Genomic DNA, 22,282 nt, shown 5'->3' on the forward strand with positions numbered 1-22,282 from the left:
ATGAAAATTTATCAGTTTCTAGACTGCAAAGATTTATTATAAGCCAGGAAACACCTATATGTAAAAACTATCTTATAAAAATATAAAAAGCAAAGTTCATAAAGTTCATAATATATATAAAAATTAGGGTATTGTTTTTATAACAAGACAGCTGAAGATCAGAATAATGTATGTGAAACTTTCAACTTACAATGGTAGATTTTGACTTTCATCTGATATTAACAATTCAATGTTAAAAACTACAGCATACCTGTATGGGTAGAACTCTATATAAAATACTGAGAAAAACCTCTTGGTAAATATTCATTCGTTGAAGGAGGTTAATTGTCCTCATAGATTCAGTTTTGTTATCATATATTAAGCCATGAAAACCTAGGTTAGTATTTGAAAAAAACAGGAAAAAATACAATTATAATTATTTATTCATTCGAAACTATTCATAGATTCCTTAGTACGTACTAGAGAATGTTAGGCATTGGGGATATAATAGTAAGCATAAAATACAATGCTACCCTCAAAGAGCTAACTTTAAATTAGATGGACATTATTTAAATGTTTTCACAAACATAAGTAAATTATAACTTCTGTGAGTATATTGAAAAAAAAAAGACATATGGTTCTTCTACAGAAATCCAAGCAAGAGTATTTTATATCCTCCTGCTGTGCCATCCTGCCGTAAGACCTGTAGTACCTCCTTTGGGAGAATATATGTGGCCTCCCCACTCCCCTAGGATAGTTTGGCCATTTGGCTTGTTCTGGCCGACACCATATGAGTAGATGTGACACAGACCATGTCTGAGCAGAATCCTTAAGGGACAGTGTGTGTATCCACCAGCAGACTGGCTCTCCGCCTTTGCCATGATAGCAGCATGTTTTAAATAGGGGCTGGACAATGAGAGAATTCAACCTGTTGTTGTAGAATTCTATTGCTATACTGAGGTCATTTGCTAATATAATCAAAGTAATTAATAGAAGGCGTGAATAGACAGTTCGCAGAAGAAAACATATACACAAGTCTTCACACATACGAAAAGACCCTCACTCCTATTAGAACAAATTAAAATTATACTGATATCATCTCTCACCCATCAGCTTGGAAGAAAATCAAGGAGTCTGACAATATACTCCGTTGGTGTGGCAGGCCCTTTTATACTGTAGTTGGGAATACAAAATGGGGTAAGCCCTATGGAGAAGAATTAAACAATATCTAGAAAAATTGCATGTGCATTTACCCTTTGATCCAGGAAGCCCATGTCTAGGAACTGATTTCAAAGACAGACTGGCAAAAAGACAAAATGACATAGGTCATTCATGCAGTGCCATCTATAAAAGCAAAAGATCAGGAGCAACCCAAATGCCCACCAACAGGAGGTGTTTTGGACTGAACTGTGTCCCCCCAAATTCCTAGGTTGAAGCCATAATCCCAATGTCTGTATAGTACCTATGAGGAGGTAATAAATGTTATGAGAAGCCCTAGGGTAAGGCCTTAATCTACGTGTCCTTCTAAGAAAAGGAACAGATAAGCAAGAGCTTCCTCACTTTCTATGCATGCACATAGAGGCAAGGCCATGTGAGGACACAGCAAGAAGGTGGTCATCTATAAGCCAGGAGAGGCTTCACCAGAAACCAATCCTGACAGTACCTTCATTTGGACATCTGGCCTACAGAACTCAAAGAAAATAAATTTGTGTTGTTTAAGCCACCCAGTCTCGGGTATTTTGTTACGGCAGCCCTACCAGACTAAGATGAGTGTTATGGACAGACTATGTCCCCCTAAAATTCATATGTTGAAACCCTCACTCTCAGTGTGATGATATCTGGAAATGAAGCATTTGGGAGGTAATTAGGATAAGACAAGGTCATGAGAGTGGGGCTCTCACGATAGGGTTAGTGTCTTTATCAGAAAAGACCCAGAGAGCTGCTCTCTGTCTCTGTCTCCCATGTAAGGATGCAGAGAAGAGCCTATCTGTAAGCCAAGAAGAGCATATACACCAGAATGTGACCATTCTGGCACTGATCTCAGATTTCCTGCCTCCAGACTGTGAGAAAATAACTGGTTTTTAAGCTACCCAGGCTATGGCAGCCCAAGGAGACAAAGACAAGAAAGCTACCTGAATAACTATGGTCATCCACACAGTGAGTACTATGCAGTTGGAAAAAGGACTAAGGAATATCTTTATATGATACCAACTCATGCCTGCATGAAGCTTATCTAAAACAAACCTATTAAGTTGGTGGTTTGGTTACACAGAAAGTACTCTTTTCAGTGACTTGAGAACACAGGAATGTTACTGTAAATGCCTACTGGGTTATATCCTAAGGACAAAAGAACTACAAAGACAGCTTGAACTGTTTTCAGGTAATTCTATTGTCAGTAGCAGTATTATTAGTTCCACTGAAAGTATTTGATTTTATTTTATATATATATATATACATGTACATAAATATACATATACATATACATATATATTTATATATACATATACATACATATATATTAGCATAAAATAAGTGATAATGTTAATGTCATAAGAAGTTAAATTTTCAACTTAAGGAGAGCAACAAACATAAAATCAAAAAAACAGATACCATTATCCTATTCTGAAATGTAGCTATATTCATATTTTCATAGGAAAAAAAAATCTCATTTCCTAGCTCTGCTCACTAAAAAGGCCTGGAGAAAAGCACCAGTTTAGTAGCAACAAGCATCTCCAGTACCAGACTGTGGTCTCTAAATAGCCACTATACAGAACATTCCTTGGAGAAATGGCTGATTCTAGGTCAGGGGCAGAAAATATACAAAATGAACTTGAAACATGTTGTCACACCAAAAAGCAAAGGAGTTTTCTAAGACTAGTGGAGTCATATCAAAGACAGCAGCCAATCTGAAGGGCATACCACTGGCCAAAGATTAGACAATTTGAATATATAATAATGCAAAAGACTGAAATATGTTAAAAATCCATGTGTTCATGATATTTTAAGAACAAAAGCTTTAGGGGATATTAGCGAGGCAGGTCATTCTAAAATAAAGGGAAAGGAACAATATTTATCCTACCTTTCCTTTAGAAACTGAAATTCTGGGTTACTAAACAGGTGATGAGAAAGTGTTTTTTCTTACAGATAAATTTCATTTGATTAATGATGAGAGGAATTATAGAATTAGAATATCACTTCCTTATGAAATTAACAGATTTAGGTAATGGTCATCAATAGTGCTAAGCCATTAGGTGAAAGGCTAATTGAGAACTTGATGGATGGATCAGTCTTAACCCACAAAGAGAGACAGCCATACATTATGTGCCCCTTAATGTGGAAGTATACAACACCATCTATTCTGCCAAGTTAAAACCTAAACTGGAGTAAGCCTCTAGATCTACTACCGACTAGCAGGAAATTCAGGAAACAGAGAAACATGACAACCATGGGTCTCCAGCAAAATCCAGGAAGTGGAGAACTCTATCAGACAACTGAATCAATGTTTTCAACAAAAAATTACACGAAAAAAGGATGGACAGATTAAAAGAAACACATAGCAAATAACTACAGTGTACAGGCTTTATTTGGATTTCAAAACTATACTAAAAATCTGTAAGACAATCAGGGGAATAAGTACGCTGACTAGATATTTGATGGTAAGTAATTTCTTAATTGTTTAAGTACGATAATGATAATGTGGTTATATATCAGAAATATACTAATATATTTACAGATGAAGCAATATGATGTCTTGGAGTTATTCTAAAATAGTAGAGGGTAGAAAGGAAACCATATTGAGTTGGTAACTGTAGTAGCTGGATGATAGATAGTGGAAATCCATTAGAGAATCCTCTATCTTTCTATGTTTGAAATTTTCTGAAAGAATAATCTTAACAAATGACTTAAATGAATTGAAACAGATCAACCACTGAGTTCATGATACTTAAAAAAGAAAGTACTCATTGTCCACCTTTAGAGCAGAGTTTCTTAACCTCAACACAATGGCATTTTGACATTTTGGGCTTGATAATTCTTTGTTGCGGGATTTGTCCTGTGCATTGTATAGGATATTTAGTAGTATCCCCTGCCCCCCCCCCCCCACTAAATTCCATTAGCACATTCCCCTCTCTTCCCCAGTTGTGATGACTCATAATGTCTTCAGACATTCCAGATGTCCCCCAGGGACACTACTGCCTTTCAACAAGAATAACTGGTTCAGATGATGCTACAGAAGCAACTCACAATTTTGTGAAATGCTAAGTACAGCTGATTCTCATTATTTGTCGTAGCTGGTTCTATAAAGTTGCAGTGAGAACTGAATTAGCAATACTGAACTAGTAGGAAATACAGAGTTAGATTCCTACAAGCCTCTGGTCATGCATTTTCATCAACTGATCAATACATGACCTTGAATTAAGGTGTGTTTCTGTTTAAAGACACTTTCCTTAATATATATTGTTGATTCATTATTCTAAAATAAAGGGAAAGGAACAATATTTATCCTACCTTTCCTTTAGAAACTGAAATTCTGGGTTACTAAACAGGTGATGAGAAAGTGTTTTTTCTTACAGATAAATTTCATTTACTTCATTACTCATAGCCAGCAGCACTCTAACTCATGCCTGCTTGAGGCTTATTTAACACATGCATTGTCTCTGTTTGCCTTCCTCACAGCCTTCTGTGCTTGAGACCACTGGGTATAGCATACCAGCACTATGCTTTGGGGCTGCAAATTTTAAACAGCAAATTACCAACAAAAAGCACAAAAATGTAAAACACACAGCACTCTATATAATAGACAGAAGACACTGTAGTATGGGCTGAAACAAGAAGGCAATGCATAACCTTGCTCAACCTCGGCTGGGAATGTGCCTATCAGTGACTAAAAAGTTTTCATTGCTCTGCAAATGTCTGTAAACAAATGTGAAAGGGGCACAAATATTGATTCTGGGTTTACAAATAAATTTTAGAGAGTAGGTGAATTTGCATATATATGGAATCCATGAATGAGGACTGACCATACAGGGAAAAAAAAATCAACACTTATTCTGCCTTTCTTGTATAAACTGTAACTCAGGGTAATCAAATAGCTGATGAGAAAAAAGTTTTTTATATAGCAGAGTTCCAGCTAATAAATACAGAAAGAATGATTGAATCAAACACCACTTTTGTGACTCCACTGTGATAACGAATATAGGCAATAATCACTAGAGGCTCCTGAAACTGTAAGTGAAAGGCTGATGGGTAATTAACCTTATTATGGGTGAATCTGACTACCAACTGATGAATTTTTATGGCACAAAAGAAAGAACCAAAATTTCATGTATCCTATTGTGATAAAATTATAAGTATAAAACATCACCTATAAAGAATTCTTGCCAAAAATACATCTGAATCTAAGAAAGTCTATAAAAAGGGCAATTCTCTGTCATGTGTACTTTACTTAACATGTGTACCATGGCAAGCATATCAAACATATATTAAGTAGAAGAGATCCTTTTGAGGCTTCCATTAGATGGAGTAAAGGTAAAGAGTATGGCTCTAGACTACTTAGACACAGTGAAAATGTGGGAAAATGGCAACTGCAAAATAAAGGAATGAATGGGGACCGGTGGACAAGCAGAACAACTGTAATTTTCATTTGTTTTATCAAATGCCTCATGTTTTTAGACAATAACGTTCACCTGTAAAAGACCTCTTCCAAAATGATCTTCAGAAAAATCAGCAGCAAAACCAAGAAATCACAAACAGATTAATTTTGGGATGGAGCCACACTGAGAAGAGAGGACAGTTACATAAAATATTATATAACTTCTTCCAGACAAAACATTTCCATGGATTATGTTAACAAGAAAAACTATACAAGTTAAAAAAAATACACAAGTTCTATAAAATTTATTATCTATAAAGCATTATTTAAAATGCTTTAGTGAAGAAGTATGTTCTGGGTGAAATATTGAAAAAAAATGCAGTAGATCCCAAATAAACTATTAGTTGTATTTACCTTGCATGAGGGTTGGAGCCTGCAGCATTTGCTTGTAGTAGGAGTAATACAGTCCGCATTCTGTTCTGAACGAGATTTCCCGCTCCACTTCCTGAAATGAAGTTGGGTCTACTGGGTTTACATGACCTAGTTATGTTTAAATATCTACTGTCACTGTAGAAACAGGATATAGAACTACAACTTAAAAGGAAAAAAGAACTCTGAAAATATAGTCTTAAAGAAATCTAGGCAAATAAAAACAACAGAAGTCTGATAACTGTTGGAGCTGGGTATGTATTACAGGGGTTTATTACACTATTTTCTCTACTTTTGTGGATGTTTAAAACTTTCCATAACAAACCATTTTTTAAAATGGGGACAACTAATTCCATGCAAGTTGATGTTTCAGAGTTAACATTTCTCTTTTATTTCATACAAATTAAAACTTTAAAAAGCCCACCACCATTTTTACACAATGTTAGTGAAAAACAAAATAGGGACAGGATAAAAACATCTCCCAAGTGAAAAGAACTATAATTGCATTAGACAACATTATATAAGATTAATAATTTTCTTTTTATATTAAGAATATAGGGTATCCTTAGTGAAATGGAGTAGACCTTTTACACGTGAACTTTACTTTGACAAGTTGTAGCCTTGGTGGGAAAATGGTCATGTAGGAAAATGGATACAAGAAATATTAAACTGCTTTTACATAGTCAATTTTAGAAGAATTTAAAGTATATTTAAAATTTAAAGTAATAGCTATTAGTCAATTTGGTTGTAAGATGCTTATATGAAATTTAAAATTTTAAATCATTAAAATATGGAGGCAACTGGTAATGAGGATGGGGAAGACTTTCTGGAATAATCCTATTAATACTCTTAGATCCTATATTTCAGATATATGCAAAAACATAAAGAACAAAAAATTATATTCTGTTATTATAGATTATTTTACACCAATGCTCAAAAAACCAGGTCTTAGCATCTGCAAAACACTGTCTAAAAATGTATTTCCATCCATGTTTTTTCCAATTACATCAGATCCATATTCCATAAACCCAACCTTATTTGGGGAAGATGATAAACACTGAATATCTTACTTTTAAGTTACCCGTTTAAAAAGAACGCAAACTTTTTTTTAGCTCATCTTTGTATTCCCCTACTTCCAACTACTTTCAAATAGTAATAAAGATTTCACTAAAAGAACCACTCATGCTATTTATCTTCAGACCTCAAATTATTTAATGTAGCTCTTCTATGCTTCAAATATTTCCTTAAATTTCTCCTATCTTTTAAAAAAGTACTTTGAATCAATTCATGAATGTAGCATTGAAGAAATATTCAATTATCTAAGACTATTAATATCTAATTAGTGACCATGAGAAAGAAAATAGTATGTCTTATCACAAAATTTTAGGAATTCAAATGTCAGTGGGCATGAATTTCCCATGTCTTCTCCTACTTGCTGGAGACCATATGGATGAAATGAAGGTAGACACAGGCTTTACAACTTACACCAAAATTCACTCAAAATTCTCCACAAATTTTGGATGCAAAATTATAAATATTCTAGGTAAAAAGCAAGATAATCTATACAATCTTGCTGATGACTTTTAACACCCAACACCAAAAGCCTATCCACAAAAGAATAATCATCATGTGGGCTTTATAGAATTAAAATTTCTATTCTAAAAGACCTTGTTCAGAGAGCCCAAGCACAAGACGAACTGGGAGAAAATATTTGCAAAATACATACTTGATAAAGGATTTGTACTCAAGATATACAAAAATCCATACAACAAAAAGAACCATTAAAAAATATTCTACTATTAAAAAAATGTCACCTTAAGATCCAAGAATTGCACCTACAGTACTTAGACGACTGCTTTGAAAAACTATGTCCCAACAAAAACCACCATGAGATTTTACACAACAGCTCTATTCATAATGACTAAAAACTTAAAGAAATCAGGACGTGCTTCAGTAGATGAATGCATAAGCAAGCTGGGGTACCTCCATGGGATGGTGACAATATGCTGCCCCAAATTATGCCTCTTGGACATAAAATTATATGAGCTGATTACTTTTAAAAAACAGACACAAAAGAATCACTGGAAACCAAGTGACGTGACCCTACTGTGAGAGAATTGTACATTTATAAGGGAATTCTCCATGTTTAAGGGTGTCTTCCTCTCTGTATCAGGAATACAAGGATGTCTAAATTTCTGGAAACTTATCAATGAAGGAGGCCTGAATGTAAATATGCACGACAACCACACCCTTGTTTACTGTGCTTTCCCTGATAACTTCCCATAACTGGCCCTCCATCTCAACAACTTTCTTCTGAAGATGGTATTAAAGATGACGGCTTGGACAGGGCATAAATCTGCAAAGAAATAAAAAGCTAACCTTTGCAAACAATATGGCTTCTCTCTCACTTACCAACTTTACATTTCCCTGTATGGCCCCGGAAGATGACTGGTTAGCCAGAGATGGGTAAGATTCCTCAAGGGAGGAACAACCTAAGACAGGCACAGTCGCAGGGGGGCCATCAGGTGAGAAATTGGGGATCAACAGAGGTGAGGCTTAGAACCTCACCCCCCGTTTTGAGAGAAATCTTCTGCATCCATGGATGTTTTATTGCCCTTGTCTAGCTTGGATTAGCACATAGTCTACAGGCACACACCTGATCATCTACATTTGCTCTCTTACAACACTGAACTATGTTTTACCTTTATCTTGCATCTACCTACCATTTCAGCATTTTATTAAAAAAAAAATAATAATAATAAGGGAGAAATGTGGGATTCACATATAAATCAAGTATAAATCAAATGAATATTCATATTTGACCTGATTGTTTATAGTTCATAATGTGTGATCAAAATCAAAAGTTTCTGTGATGAATGCCCTTGCACTGTTCACCATGTAAGAACTTATTCACTATGTAAGAATTTGTTCACCATGTAAGAACTTGTTCATTATGCTTCAGAAGATTGGAGACTGATGAAAATTAGGCTTGGGGTGGATTAATAATTGTGCATTGAGCATTGACCCCCCTATACAGAATTTTATTGTTGTCAACAACCATTTGATCAATAAATATGAGAGATGCCCTCTCAAAAAAAAAAAAAAAGATGACGGCTTGGGCCATTAAAAAAAATAATAAAATAGTGTTTTATTACTTATTCTTTTAAAAAAAACTAGGAGTAGAGGTAGGGTAGCAAACCTCCTTATATAATGGGCTTCCTTTCATAAAAACAAATTAATCCTTAGGAAATCAAACATGAAAAAAGAGGTCAATCAGTGTGGATAAAATGAAAGTTCCTGTGGCCAGGATTCTCACCTGGCCCTGGTTGGCTAGCCCACTACACACGTGTGGACAATATGGTGCTATTGACTCTAAACAAGAGCTCCACCCAGTGCTCTGGGTGACATGGTGGCATGGCTGCAGGAGAGCAGAGCAGAGGCTGGAGCACCGAGGACAGAGACCCAGAGGATGCCTATGAGGGCTGAGAAGCCCAGAGGCAGAGACCAGCTTGTTGCATGCAGACTTGCTCTGAGTGGATTAGATCTTAGTGACTGACCTGCCACGGTGGAAATAAAGTTGGATATAACCCTTTCACCCCAAGAACGTTCTACTGTCATTTCTTTGGTCACATTGAATCCATAGTGAACTTGCCTGGGGCTGAAACCCATTGGCAAGACAATTGTCGATAGTTGGCAGGGTTCATTGTTGACCAAGGAAAAAAAAAGGCTGCCCTCATGGGAGGAGTGTTTCAGCAGGCTGCACCTGTGGACGGGGAGACATTCTAGTGTCCCCCTGTGGACATGTGGTACTGAGGTCCACCCCAAAAGAAAGAACATTTGTTGCTTACTTAAATGGTGTCACTACGAAGGGCTGTGGAAATAATAAAGGATGTTGTGGTGGCCCGAGAGGAAGCAGCCCAATAAGGAGCAGTGGCCCAAGAATACATGGCACGAGAGCGCAGGCTGTCAGGTGCCGTGGTGCAGGTGAAGGATGTAGTGGAGTCCTCAGCCCCAGAAATGGTGGAGTGGAGGTTTGACACACAGGTGGGGGTGGAGGCCCTGTTGGTGTGGGAAGCATTGGTTGAGACCCCACCTGGTTGAAAGCTGGTGGAAAGCCAAAAGGACTTGGCAACCGCGTGTTCTTTCAGGAGAGGTGCAGCCTCCTCCTCAGGTTGTGGAGCACTCCATGCTCTGCTTGTATCCTCAGGCTCAAGCACAAAAGAAATACAGTCTGCTTCTTGAAGGAAGAATTTAAAGGACCCCATGAAAGTCACAAGAACCCAGATGTGAGTTGGTTTGAAAAGGCAGGAGCAGACAGAAAGAAACTGGATGACTGGAGCAGTGGCAACAACTGAGACCGGGGAGAGGGGCCCAGAGGCAGAAACCGGCTTGCAGTGTATGCAGACTCGCTCTGAGTGGATGAAAGTTCTGTGATTGACCTGCCACGGTGGAAATAAAGTTGGGTATAACCCTTTCACCCCAAGAACATGCTACTGTTATTTCTTTGGTCACATTGAATCCAGTGAATTTGCCCAGGGCTGAAACCCACTGGCAAGACAATCAGGTTCTGAAATTTAATTTCATTAAGTACACTTGCTTTATAAAAAAGAGAACATAAAACGATGTAGCTCTTTTTAGCTTTTATATTTGCTACTGATTTGTGTGGTATCTTTCATAGCAGTAAAGGCAACTCTTCCTAAGCAATCATTTAGTTCCATTCATTAAAATCTTTGAGAAAAACCACTTTATTACATTTGATAACATAAAACTAAACTGGTATCACTCATTTCTAGAATGTTCAAACTCCTACTTGGTCAAGTAACTATAAAGATGGAAAAAAGAAAAAACACTGCTTGAAGTATTAAAAGCTGACAGTTTCTGTGCCCTGCCCCTCTCTTTAATATACCCAGAATGTATAAAAAACAGAGGGGGTCCTAATTAGTAAAAATGCATTCAAACATGATTAATTGGCAATCTTGGCACCATCTGTAGAGAACCAAGTGCTATATACTTTATTAGACAGACACTTGCAAGTTTACATCTGCTTCATGCTAAGAGAACATCTGCTTTACTCATTCAAACACTTTTCCAGTTTTACAGCAATTTATACTTTGCCTAGATTGTGCCAATGGAAATGTACACCAATAAAAGTTACCCTCTAAAGAATGCAAAACGAACAAATACTTCATATTTTAATTTGCATAGATTCCATAGGGAAAGCAATGTTGAGAGAATAAAAACATTTTCTCTGATGATGACAGAAAGAAGTGAAAAGATAAACGAATTGTATTTTTAAGGAACTGTACAGCCCAAACCATTTACATAGTAGTTTATATAGTAATTTAACAGAAGCACTAAAAGGAAAATGCATCAAGAAAAAAATGATTGTTCACAATGAATGATTTGCATCCTCTGGCCACACACAAAAGGTCACAAACCCTTTTGGACAAATAACACTCAATTTGCAAAGGAAACATATCATCAGTTTTTAAAAATCTCATGTAAATAACTTTAATATATTGAACAAAAGTTTAAATGTTATAAACTTTTATTTATAAATTTGCCCCCAAAATAACAAGGCTGCTGGTAGTGAAAAAGACATTGTAAGTTTAACTATAAATGTAATCTGTTTCAGAATTAAGTTAACAAATCATTTTACCATGGAACAGTAGCTCATGATAAGACAGCTGTTCTTGAAGTTCTATACTGGGAATCAGGCCCTTAACAAACATATTTATGGCACATACATGGTTTATTGTCTGGTTAAATTCATGTCCATCTGTTAGAATGGAATGATGCTTACCCTGAAGTTGATTAAAGCTGTGACATGTGATAATTTCAAAGCACTGTTTGTAGGTTAGACTATTGTTGAAGTGACATTACTTCCACTGGGCTCACAATGAAGTAATCATTAGTCCTGGTACTACTGTAGTTACCATTCTGTGGATCAGCCCTGTTTATTCTAAAGACTCCTTGCTTTGCAAGAGTATTCAATGAGAAGATATGCAAATTCTGTAATATCAGATAAGAAGAGTAACAGTAGAAAATGTCAGCATAAGGGAAAAAGACCGGAAGAAAAAACTGAGTGACTTGAGTGCTTTTAGCCAAATAAGGATTAACCTTTCCTTATCACTGGACATTTATTTGCTGGGAAAATGAAAAGCTGTAAGAATTTAGTCCTCGATTCCAAGGGACTTAAGTTTCAATGATAAACAATAGTGTACTTTTTACAAAGGAAAATGACTATTCAAGGAAAGACAGGCATCAATTAGTAGGAATGAATAAACTATTAAACTAGCCTCCCCACTGGATTCTGTGCTTCATCCTCCAATCTATCTTCTTCATTCATTCATTCGTTATTCACACATTCATTAATTCACCAAATACCTATTGGCCAACAAGTGATAAGCATTCTTCTCCTGGGAGATTCAGAAGAAAAAAAGACACAAATCTCTGCCTTCTTGGAATTTATAATCCAGAGCAGATAGAGAAGAGAACAAACAACAAACTAAAATATAAAAAGTAAAGCAGAGAAGGCGATAGAGAAGGGGATGTGATCTTGAAGTGTGATCTTGAAGGTGGGCAAGGAAGGCCTCACTGACAAGTGACAATGGAAACCTGAAGAGGTGAAGCAGTGAACCATGTGGAAAAGACCACTAAGAGGTCAGGAGGCTAAGGATTTACCTATAAAGGAGCCAAAGGATCAGCTGGAGAGGTAGCAATAAATCCAGGAGAATGCATGGCCTGGAGTCATGAAAACATGCTAATAGGTCAAGAGAAATGAAGACTGAGACATGACCACTAAATTTAGCAATGTGGAGGTCATCAGTAACATTCACTTGAACTTTTTTTTTTTTTTTTTTTTTGAGAGGGCATCTCTCATATTTATTGATCAAATGGTTGTTAACAACAATAAAATTCAGTATAGGGGGGTCAATGCTCAATGTACAATCATTAATCCATCTCAAGCCTAATTCTCGTCAGTCTCCAATCTTCTGAGGCATAACAAACAAGTTCTTACATGGTGAACGAATTCTTGCACAGTGAATAAATTCTTACATGGTGAACAGTACAAGGGCATTCATCACAGAAACTTTCGGTTTTGATCATGCATTATGACCTATAAACAATCAGGTCAAATATGAATATTCGTTTGATTTTTGTACTTGATTTATATGTTGATCCCACATTTCTCCTGTTATTATTATTATTATTATTTTTAATAAAATGCTGAAGTGGTAGGTAGATGCAAGATAAAGGTAGAAAACATAGTTTAGTGATGTAAGAGGGCAAATGTAGATGATCAGATGATCAGGTGTGTGCCTATGGACCAAGTATTAATCCAGGCTAGACAAGGGCAGCAAGACATCCACGGATGCAGAAGATTTCTCTCGAAGCAGGGGGGTCACTTGAACTTTTTAAGAGCAGTGCCATGGCTGCATGCTGACTGGAGTGGGTTCCAGAGAGAGAATGGGAAGAAAGCGGTTCCTTCCTTTGACAAACCTTTTGGGGAGTTTGTCACCCTTTTGGGGACAAACAAAAATCTGGGGGAGTTTTGATGTTAAGGTGAGCAGGCAAATGGGACAGTGCTAAAAGAGGAAGTGGGGATAGAACAGACTTTTCCTCTCAGGATGGAAAAAAAAAAGCAACAGAATCAACTGCGAGAGTGATGTGATTACATAGAAGACTGGGGACAGGATTCTGCACACATGGTTGAGAAGGAAAGTCAGCATAGATGGGCGCAGATCCAGGCAGACTAATACCTTCAGTTTGCTTCTTTTTTATCAGTTAATGGTGTTGAGAATACACTATCCCAAAATATGAGCCTTGGCAGACTGAATATTTTAAGCTGAAGGAATTTGAGAAATGGCAGATGCAGGAAGGACTCTCTGACCTCTCCCTTCTCCCCTGAAGCAGGTCGTAAGATTCTTGTGAGAGGTGCTCTCCCCACACTCAGAGAAAAAGAACATCTTTATCTCCAAAGATGGAGGGAGATTGAAAGGAATTGCAACAGGCCTTGCTAAATTCCCCCCAGTTCATTACCCTTTTGTTCTATTATGTTCTTTCAGGGCTTTCCTACCTTCACCAAATTTAGCATAAAAATGCTGAGGTTTAACCATTTCTTTGGGCCCTCATTTCCTTATGAAGGTTCTCATGTCACATAAAACTTGTATTAAATAAATTTGTATGCTTTACTCTTGTTAATATCTGTCTTTTGTCAGTTTAATTTATAGGATCCCAGCCAGAGAAACTAGGAAGGAAGAAGGAAAAATAATTTTTTCCTCTCCTATACAGTGAAACAGAAAGCAATACCATCAGCTCACAGTGAACACTGGGTAAGGTCTGGGGAAGAAAAGGTAACATAGTCATTCAGGAGAGCTGGGGAGTAAAGTGTAAGCTGGGGAATAAAGATGAAGGAGTGTAATAGGAATGCCAGGCAGCACTTTTTAAAGGGGCCATTTGGCGTCTTCCTTCCTTACTAATTAGACAAATTTTAAAATAAAATATTTGGGTTTCTGTATATTTAACTTTGTATTTAATCCCTGCTACTTTCTGAATTTTCTTTTTGTTTGTAATAATTCTTCAGGTTACTCTCTTGGGGTTTCCAGGTCATGTTATCTGCAAATAATTTTACCTCTGCCTTTCCGAGTTTTATACTTTTTACTTCTTTTCGTGTTTGTGTACCTCCAAAGCACTGTTAAGCAGCAGTAGTAATAAAAATGCTCTGGTGCTGTGATATTTCCAGCCACATGTACCTACTTAAATTTATTTAAAATTAAAAATTAAATTCCTTGTTCCCAAGCATATTTGGCTAATGGCTACAGGATTAGCACAGCACTGATAAAGAACTTTCATCACAGAAAGTTCTATTGGATAGCATTGTTCTAGTGTTGCCCTAATGAATAAGGTCTAAGCATTTGGTTTGAGATATATACATGCTTTACTAAAAAATAAATGTGCATGCAGGGAAGATGGCGGAGTGAGTAGTTCAGAGGCAATCTCCTCCCCAAAACATATATATTTATGAAAATACAATAAATACAACTATTCCTAAAAGAGACACCAGTGGATGCAGTACAACAGCCAGGATACATCTACACCTGTGAGAACTCAGCATCACACGAAGAGGATAAGGTACTAGATGTGGCAAGGCGGGACCCAAACGCTCCCCCACCCCAAAACCCAGCGGGAAGAAAGGAGTCAGAACGGGGAGGGAGTGAAAGCCCAGGACTGTTAAACAACTAGCCCTAGAAATCCGCACCCGGAACACAGACACAAGGTGCACGGGGAGCTGGATATTACAGAAACGGAAAAGCAAAACCTGTGGGCAGGTCCCCACAACCGGCGCCCCTGAGACAAAAGAAAGCGAGTGCTTTCTGCAAGTCTTAGAGACAGGGACCCCATAGCTGGACGAAGTTGTCCTGGCAGCTGGAAATACCGGGGAAACTTAGGTGCCCTAAATGGAGGCACTGTAGCTCTGAAGCCCCTCATAGGACTAGGCAACCGGCCAGTCGTTCCTCTAACTGGCGCGGACCCTGACACACGGGCCCAGTAGGAGAGTGGGAGTGCGAGCCGGGGGCGGCAGCGCTAGAAGGAACCAAGAGCAGATCCGTGTGCCGCAGGGATAGCCCGCAGCGGCGCGACCCAACAGCCCAGTCGCGGATCACGCACACCGGCGGCAGTGAAGCCAGAGCTCGGTAGGAGCCTGCGCGGAAAAGCCCCGCACACACCAGCAGCGGAGCCAGAGGGAGCAGGCGCGCTCCCAGGAACTGACTGGAATCCCAGCCCAACGCACAGCCGCCCAGGCCAGACCCAAAGGCTGCTGCTGTCACACAGCTGCCCGGCAGGGTCGCCACTAGCACAGAGGAGCGCACCTGGCGTGCCTGCCACTCCCTGCAGGGCTCCGCGCTGCTCTGACAGACACCCCACCCATAGCAGCTTAGGAGATCAACCCGGTGGCTGCTCCAGGAGTGCAGGTAGCCGTTACAGGCAGTGGAGAAGGGCAAGGCATCCAGCAACCAGGAAAGGACTTTCTTCTCCCAGCTGACACACCCATAACCTGCCTGCAGCCACTGCAATCACCATGAAAAGGCAAAAAAATCTGGTCCAGACCAAGATAGTTACACCTGAGAAAGGATCTGCAGAGGCAGACCTAACCAGTCTTCCTGAAAAAGAATTCAAAATAAAAATCATAAACATGCTGACAGAGCTGCAGAGAAATATGCAAGAGCTAAGGGATGAAGTCCGGAGGGAGATTACAGACGTCCGGAGGGAGATCACAGATGTCCAGAGGGTGATTACAGAATACAGAAGTGAAACAAACTCTGGAAGGATTTATAAGCAGAATGGATAAGATGCAAGAGGCCATTTGATGGAATAGAAACCAGAGAACAGGAACTCATAGAAGCTGATGCAGAGAGAGATAAAAGGATCTCCAGGAATGAAACAATATTAAGAGAACTGTGCGACCAATCCAAAAGGAACAATATCCGCATTATAGGGGTACCAGAGGAAGAAGAGAGAGAAAAAGGGATAGAAAGTGTCTTTGAAGAAATAATTGCTGAGAACTTCCCCAAACTGGGGGAGGAAATAGTTGCTCAGACTACAGAGGAACACAGAACTCCTGAGAGACGGGATCCAAAGAGGTCAACACCAAGACACATAATAATTAAAATGGCAAAGGTCAAGGACAGGGACAGAGTATTAAAGGCAGCCAGAGAGAGGAAAAAAGGTCACCTACAAAGGAAAACCCATCAGGCTATCATCAGACTTCTCAACAGAAACCTTACAGGCCAGAAGAGAGTGGCATGATATATTTAATGCAATGAAACAGAAGGGCCTTGAAACAAGAATACTGTATCCAGCACGATTATCATTTAAATATGAAGGAGGGATTAAACAATTCCCAGACAAGCAAAAGTTGAGGGAATTTGCCTCCCATAAACCACCTCTACAGGGTATCTTAGAGGGACTGCTCTAGATGGGAGCACTCCTAAAAAAGAGCACAGAACAAAACACTCAACATATGAAGAATGGAGGAGGAGGAGGAAAAAGAAGTGAAAGAAATAATCACCAGAGTGTGTTTATAACAGCTCAATAAGCAAGAGAGGCCAGACAGTAAGGTAGTAAACAAGCTAACCTTGAACCATTGGTCACCACAAATCTAAAGCCTGCAATGGCAATAAGTACATATCTTTCAACTATCACCCTAAATGTAAATGGACTGAATGCACCAATCAAAAGACACAGAGTAACAGAATGGATAAAAAAAGCAAGACCCATCTATATGCTGCTTACAACAGACCCACCTCAAACCCAAAGACATGCGCAGATTAAAAGTCAAGGGTTGGAGAAAGATATTTCATGCAAACAACAGAGAAAAAAGCAGGTGTTGCAATACTAGTATCAGACAAAATAGACCTCAAAATAAAGAAAGTAACAAGAGATAAAGAAGGACATTACCTAATGATAAAGGGCTCAGTCCAACAAGAGGATATAACCATTATAAATATATATGCACCCAATACAGGAGCACCGACATATGTGAAACAAATACTAACAGAATTAAAGGAGGAAATAGAATGCAATGCATTCATTTTGGGAGACTTCAACACACCACTCATTCCAAAGGACAGATCCACCAGACAGAAAATAAGTAAGGACACAGAGGCACTGAAGAACACGCTAGAACAGATGGACCTAATAGACATCTACAGAACTCTACATCCAAAAGCAACAGGATACACATTCTTCTCAAGTGCACATGGAACAGTCTCCAGAATAGACCACATACTAGGCCAGAAAAAGAACCTCAGTAAATTCCAAAAGACTGAAACCCTACCAACCAACTTTTCAGACCACAAAGGTATAAAACTAGAAATAAATTGTACAAAGAAAGCAAAAAGGCTCATAAACACATAGAGGCTTAACAACATGCTCCTAAATAATCAATGGATCAATGACCAAATTAAAATGGAGATCCAGCAATATATGGAAACAAACGACAACAATAACACAAAGCCCCAACTTCTGTGGGACGCAGCAAAAGCAGTCTTAAGAGGAAATTATATAGCAATCCAGGCATATTTAAAGAAGGAAGAACAATCCCAAATGAATCGTCTAATGTCACAATTAATGAAATTGGAAAAAGAAGAACAAATGAGGCCTAAGGTCAGCAGAAGGAGGGACATAATAAAGATCAGAGAAGAAATAAATAAAATTGAGAAGAATAAAACAATAGAAAAAATCAATGAAACTAAGAGCTGGTTCTTCGAGAAAATAAACAAAATAGATAAGCCTCTAGCCAGACTTATTAAGAGAAAAAGAGAGTCAACACACATCAACAGAATTAGAAACAAGAAAGGAAAAATCACGACGGACACCACAGAAATAGAAAGAATTATTAGAGAATACTATGAAAACCTATATGCTAACAAGCTGGGAAACCTAGGAGAAATGGACAACTTCCTAGAAAAATACAACCTTCCAAGACTGACCCAGAAAGAAACAGAAAATCTAAACAGACCAATTACCAGCCACAAAATTGAAGCAGTAATAAAAAAACTACCAAAGAAAAAAAACCCCAGGCCAGATGGATTTACCTCGGAATTTTATCAAACATACAGAGAAGACATAACACCCATTCTCCTTAAAGTTTTCCAAAAAATAGAACAGGAGGGAATATTCCCAAACTCATTCTATGAAGCCAACATCACCCTAATACCAAAACCAGGCAAAGACCCCACCAAAAAAAGAAAACTACAGACCAATATCCCTGATGAACGTAGATGCAAAAATACTCAACAAAATATTAGCAAACCGAATTCAAAAATACATCAAGAGGATCATACACCATGACCAAGTGGGATTCATCCCAGGGATGCAAGGATGGTACAACATTCAAAAATCCATCAACATCATCCACCACATCAACAAAAAGAAGGACAAAAACCACATGATCATCTCCATAGATGCTGAAAAAGCATTCGACAAAATTCAACATCCATTCATGATAAAAACTCTCAACAAAATGGGCATAGAGGGCAAGTACCTCAACATAATAAAGGCCATATATGATAAACCCACAGCTAACATCATACTGAACAGAGGCTGAAAGCTTCTCCTCTGAGATCAGGAACAAGACAGGGATGCCCACTCTCCCCACTGTTATTCAACATGGTACTGGAGGTCCTACCCATGGCTATCAGACAAAACAAAGAAATACAAGGAATCCAGACTGGTAAAGAAGAAGTCAAACTGTCACTATTTGCAGATGACATGATAATGTACATAAAAAACCCTAAACCCTAAAGACTCCACTGCAAAACTACTAGAACTAATATCGGAAGTCAGCAAAGTTAGAGGATACAAAATTAACACACCTGTAGCTTTCCTATACACTAACAATGAACTAATAGAAAGAGAAATCAGGAAAACAATTCCATTCACAATAGCATCAAAAAGAATAAAATACCTAGGAATAAACCTAACCAAGGAAGTGAAAGACCTATACCCTGAAAACTACAAGACACTCTTAAGAAAAATTAAAGAGGTCACTAACAAATGGAAACTCATCCCATGCTCCTGGCTAGGAAGAATTAATATCGTCAAAATGGCCATCCTGCCCAAAGCAATATACAGATTCGATGCACTCTCTATCAAATTACCAACAGCATTCTTCAAGGAACTGGAACAAATAGTTCAAAAATTCATATGGAGCCGTCAAAGACCCCGAATAGCCAACGCAATCCTGAGAAGGAAGAATAAAGTGGGGGGGATCTCGTTTCCCAGCTTCAAGCTCTACTACAAAGCCACAGTAATCAAGGCAATTTGGTACTGGCACAAGAACAGAGCCACAGACCAGTGGAACAGAATAGAGACTCCAAACATTAACCCAAACATATATGGCCAATTAATATTTGATAAAGGAGCCATGGACATACAATGGGAAATGACAGTCTCTTCAACAGATGGTACTGGCAAAACTGGACAGCTACATGTAAGAGAATGGAACTGGATCACTGTCTAACCCCATACACAAAAGTAAACTCCAAATCGATCAAAGACCTCAATGTAAGTCATGAAACCATAAAACTCTTAGAAAAAAACATAGGCAAAAATCTCATGGACATAAACATGAGTGACTTCTTCATGAACATATCTCCCCGGGCAAGGGAAACAAAGGCAAAAATGAACAAGTGGGACTATATGAAGCTAAAAAGCTTCTGTACAGCAAAGGAAACCATCAATAGAACAAAAAGGTATCCTACAGTATGGGAGAATATATTCATAAATGACATATCCAAAAAAGGGCTGACATCCAAAATACATAAAGGGCTCACACACCTCAACAAACAAAAAGTAAATAATCAAATTAAAAAATGGGCAGAGGAGCTGAATAGACAGTTCTCTAAAGAAGAAATCCAGATGGCCAACAGGCACATGAAAAGATGCTCCAATCAGAGAAATGCAAATTAAAACCACAATGAGATATCACCTCACACCAGTAAGGATCGCCATCATCGAAAAGACAAACAACAACAAATGTTGGCAAGGTTGTGGAGAAAGGGGAACCCTCCTACACTGCTGGTGGGAATGTAAACTAGTTCAACCATTGTGGAAAGCAGTATGGAGGTTCCTCAGAATGCTCAAAATAGAAATACCATTTTACCCAGGAATTCCACTTCTAGGAATTTACCCTAAGAATGCAGCACTCCAGTTTGAAAAAGACATATGCACCCCTATGTTTATCACTGCACTGTTTACAACAGCAAAGATATGGAAGCAACCTAAATGTCCATCAGTATATGAATGGATAAAGAAGATGTGGTACATATACACAATGGAATATTACACAGCCATAAGAAAAAAACAGATCCTACCATTTGCAACAACATGGATGGAGCTAGAGGGTATTATGCTCCGTGAAATAAGCCAAGCGGAGAAGGACAGGTACCAAATGATTTCACTCATATGTAGAGTATAAGAACAAAGGAAAACTGAAGGAACAAAACAGCAGCAGAATAACAGAACCCAAGAATGGACTAATAGTTACCAAAGGAAAAGGGACTGGGGATGACGAGTGGGAAGGGAGGTATAAGGGCGGGGAAAAAAGAAAGAGGGCATTACGATTAGCATGTATAGTGCGTGGGGGACACGGGGAGGGCTGCACAACACAAAGAAGACAAATAGTGATTTTACAGCATCTTACTACGCAGATGGACATTGACTGTGAAGGGGTTTGTGGGGGGGACTTTGTGAAGGGGGGAACCTAGTAAACATAATGTTCTTTCTGTAACTGTAGATTAATGATACCAAAATTTTAAAAAAATGTGCATTCATTTTCCTTTTAGGTTTTGCTGAGATGGAATTCACATACCATACAATTCACTCGAAGTATACAATTCAGTGGCTTTTGCTATATTCACAGTTATGCATACATCACTACAGTCAGTTTTGGAACATTTTCATTATGACAAAGAGAAATATGGCACCCCTGAGCTGTCACCTGCAAATCTCTCACACGCTCCAGTGTGATGCAATCACTAATCTATTTCTGTCTCTTTACATTGGCATATCCTTGGCATTTCATACAAATGCAATAATTCAAGATGTGGCTCTTTTCAAGATGTGCCTGGCTTGTTTTCAAGATTCATCTACATAGCACATATCACTTATTTCAAAATTGCTGAATATTTCATTGTATGGATATACCACATTTTATTTATCCATTCATCCACTGATGGACATTTAGGTTGTTTCCTCTTTTTGGTTATTATGAAAAATGCTGCTATGAACATTCATATACAAGTTTTTGTGAGGAAGTGTTTTCATTTTTCTTAGAAGTGCTAGGATCATAGGTTAATTCTGTGTTTAACTGACAACCTGCTAGACTATTTCCCCAAGTGGCTGCTATCACTTTACATTCTGACCAGCAGTACTGAAGGGTTCAAATATCTCCACATCTTTGTGAACACTTGCTAGTATCTTTTTATTAAAGCAGTGCTATCTCTGTATTTTGATTAGAATTTTCCTGATAGCTAATGAGGTTAAGCATCTTCAAATGTGCCTACTGGCTATTTGTATACCATCTTTGGAGAAATATCTATTCAAGTCCTTTCCTCATTTAAAAAATTACATTGTCTTTTTATTATTGAGTTGTAATAGATATTAAGGCCCTTACCAGACATGATTTGTAAATCTTTTCTCCCACTTCTGAGTGCTGTCTTTTCACTTTTCTTGATAATGTACTTTGGGGCACAAAATTTTCTTATTTTGATGAAG

The 22,282-nt window shown here is 38.1% G+C and overlaps 1 protein-coding gene across 9 annotated transcripts in view; it reads right to left on the minus strand.

Moving 5' to 3' along the window:
- The window catches only part of DPY19L3 (dpy-19 like C-mannosyltransferase 3), a 75,345-nt gene that overhangs the window by 35,271 nt on the left and 17,792 nt on the right, over nucleotides 1–22,282 (minus strand). For 4 of the 9 annotated variants that reach the window (XM_037021452.2, XM_037021456.2, XM_037021453.2 and 1 more), the window contains 2 exons: nucleotides 5,984–6,074; nucleotides 251–372 (listed from right to left, as the gene is read on the minus strand). In XM_037021452.2, the coding sequence (XP_036877347.1) occupies nucleotides 251–372; nucleotides 5,984–6,074 (213 nt within the window). Of the gene's footprint in view, nucleotides 1–250; nucleotides 373–1,085; nucleotides 1,280–5,663; nucleotides 5,754–5,983; nucleotides 6,075–22,282 lie in introns of those variants that run through there. The other 5 variants (XM_037021454.2, XM_073226085.1, XM_037021457.2 and 2 more) reach the window with 4 other exon arrangements.

The sequence above is a fragment of the Manis javanica genome, chromosome 17 (genome assembly GCF_040802235.1).
Source record: "Manis javanica isolate MJ-LG chromosome 17, MJ_LKY, whole genome shotgun sequence".
Classification (NCBI taxonomy): Eukaryota; Metazoa; Chordata; class Mammalia; order Pholidota; family Manidae; genus Manis; species Manis javanica.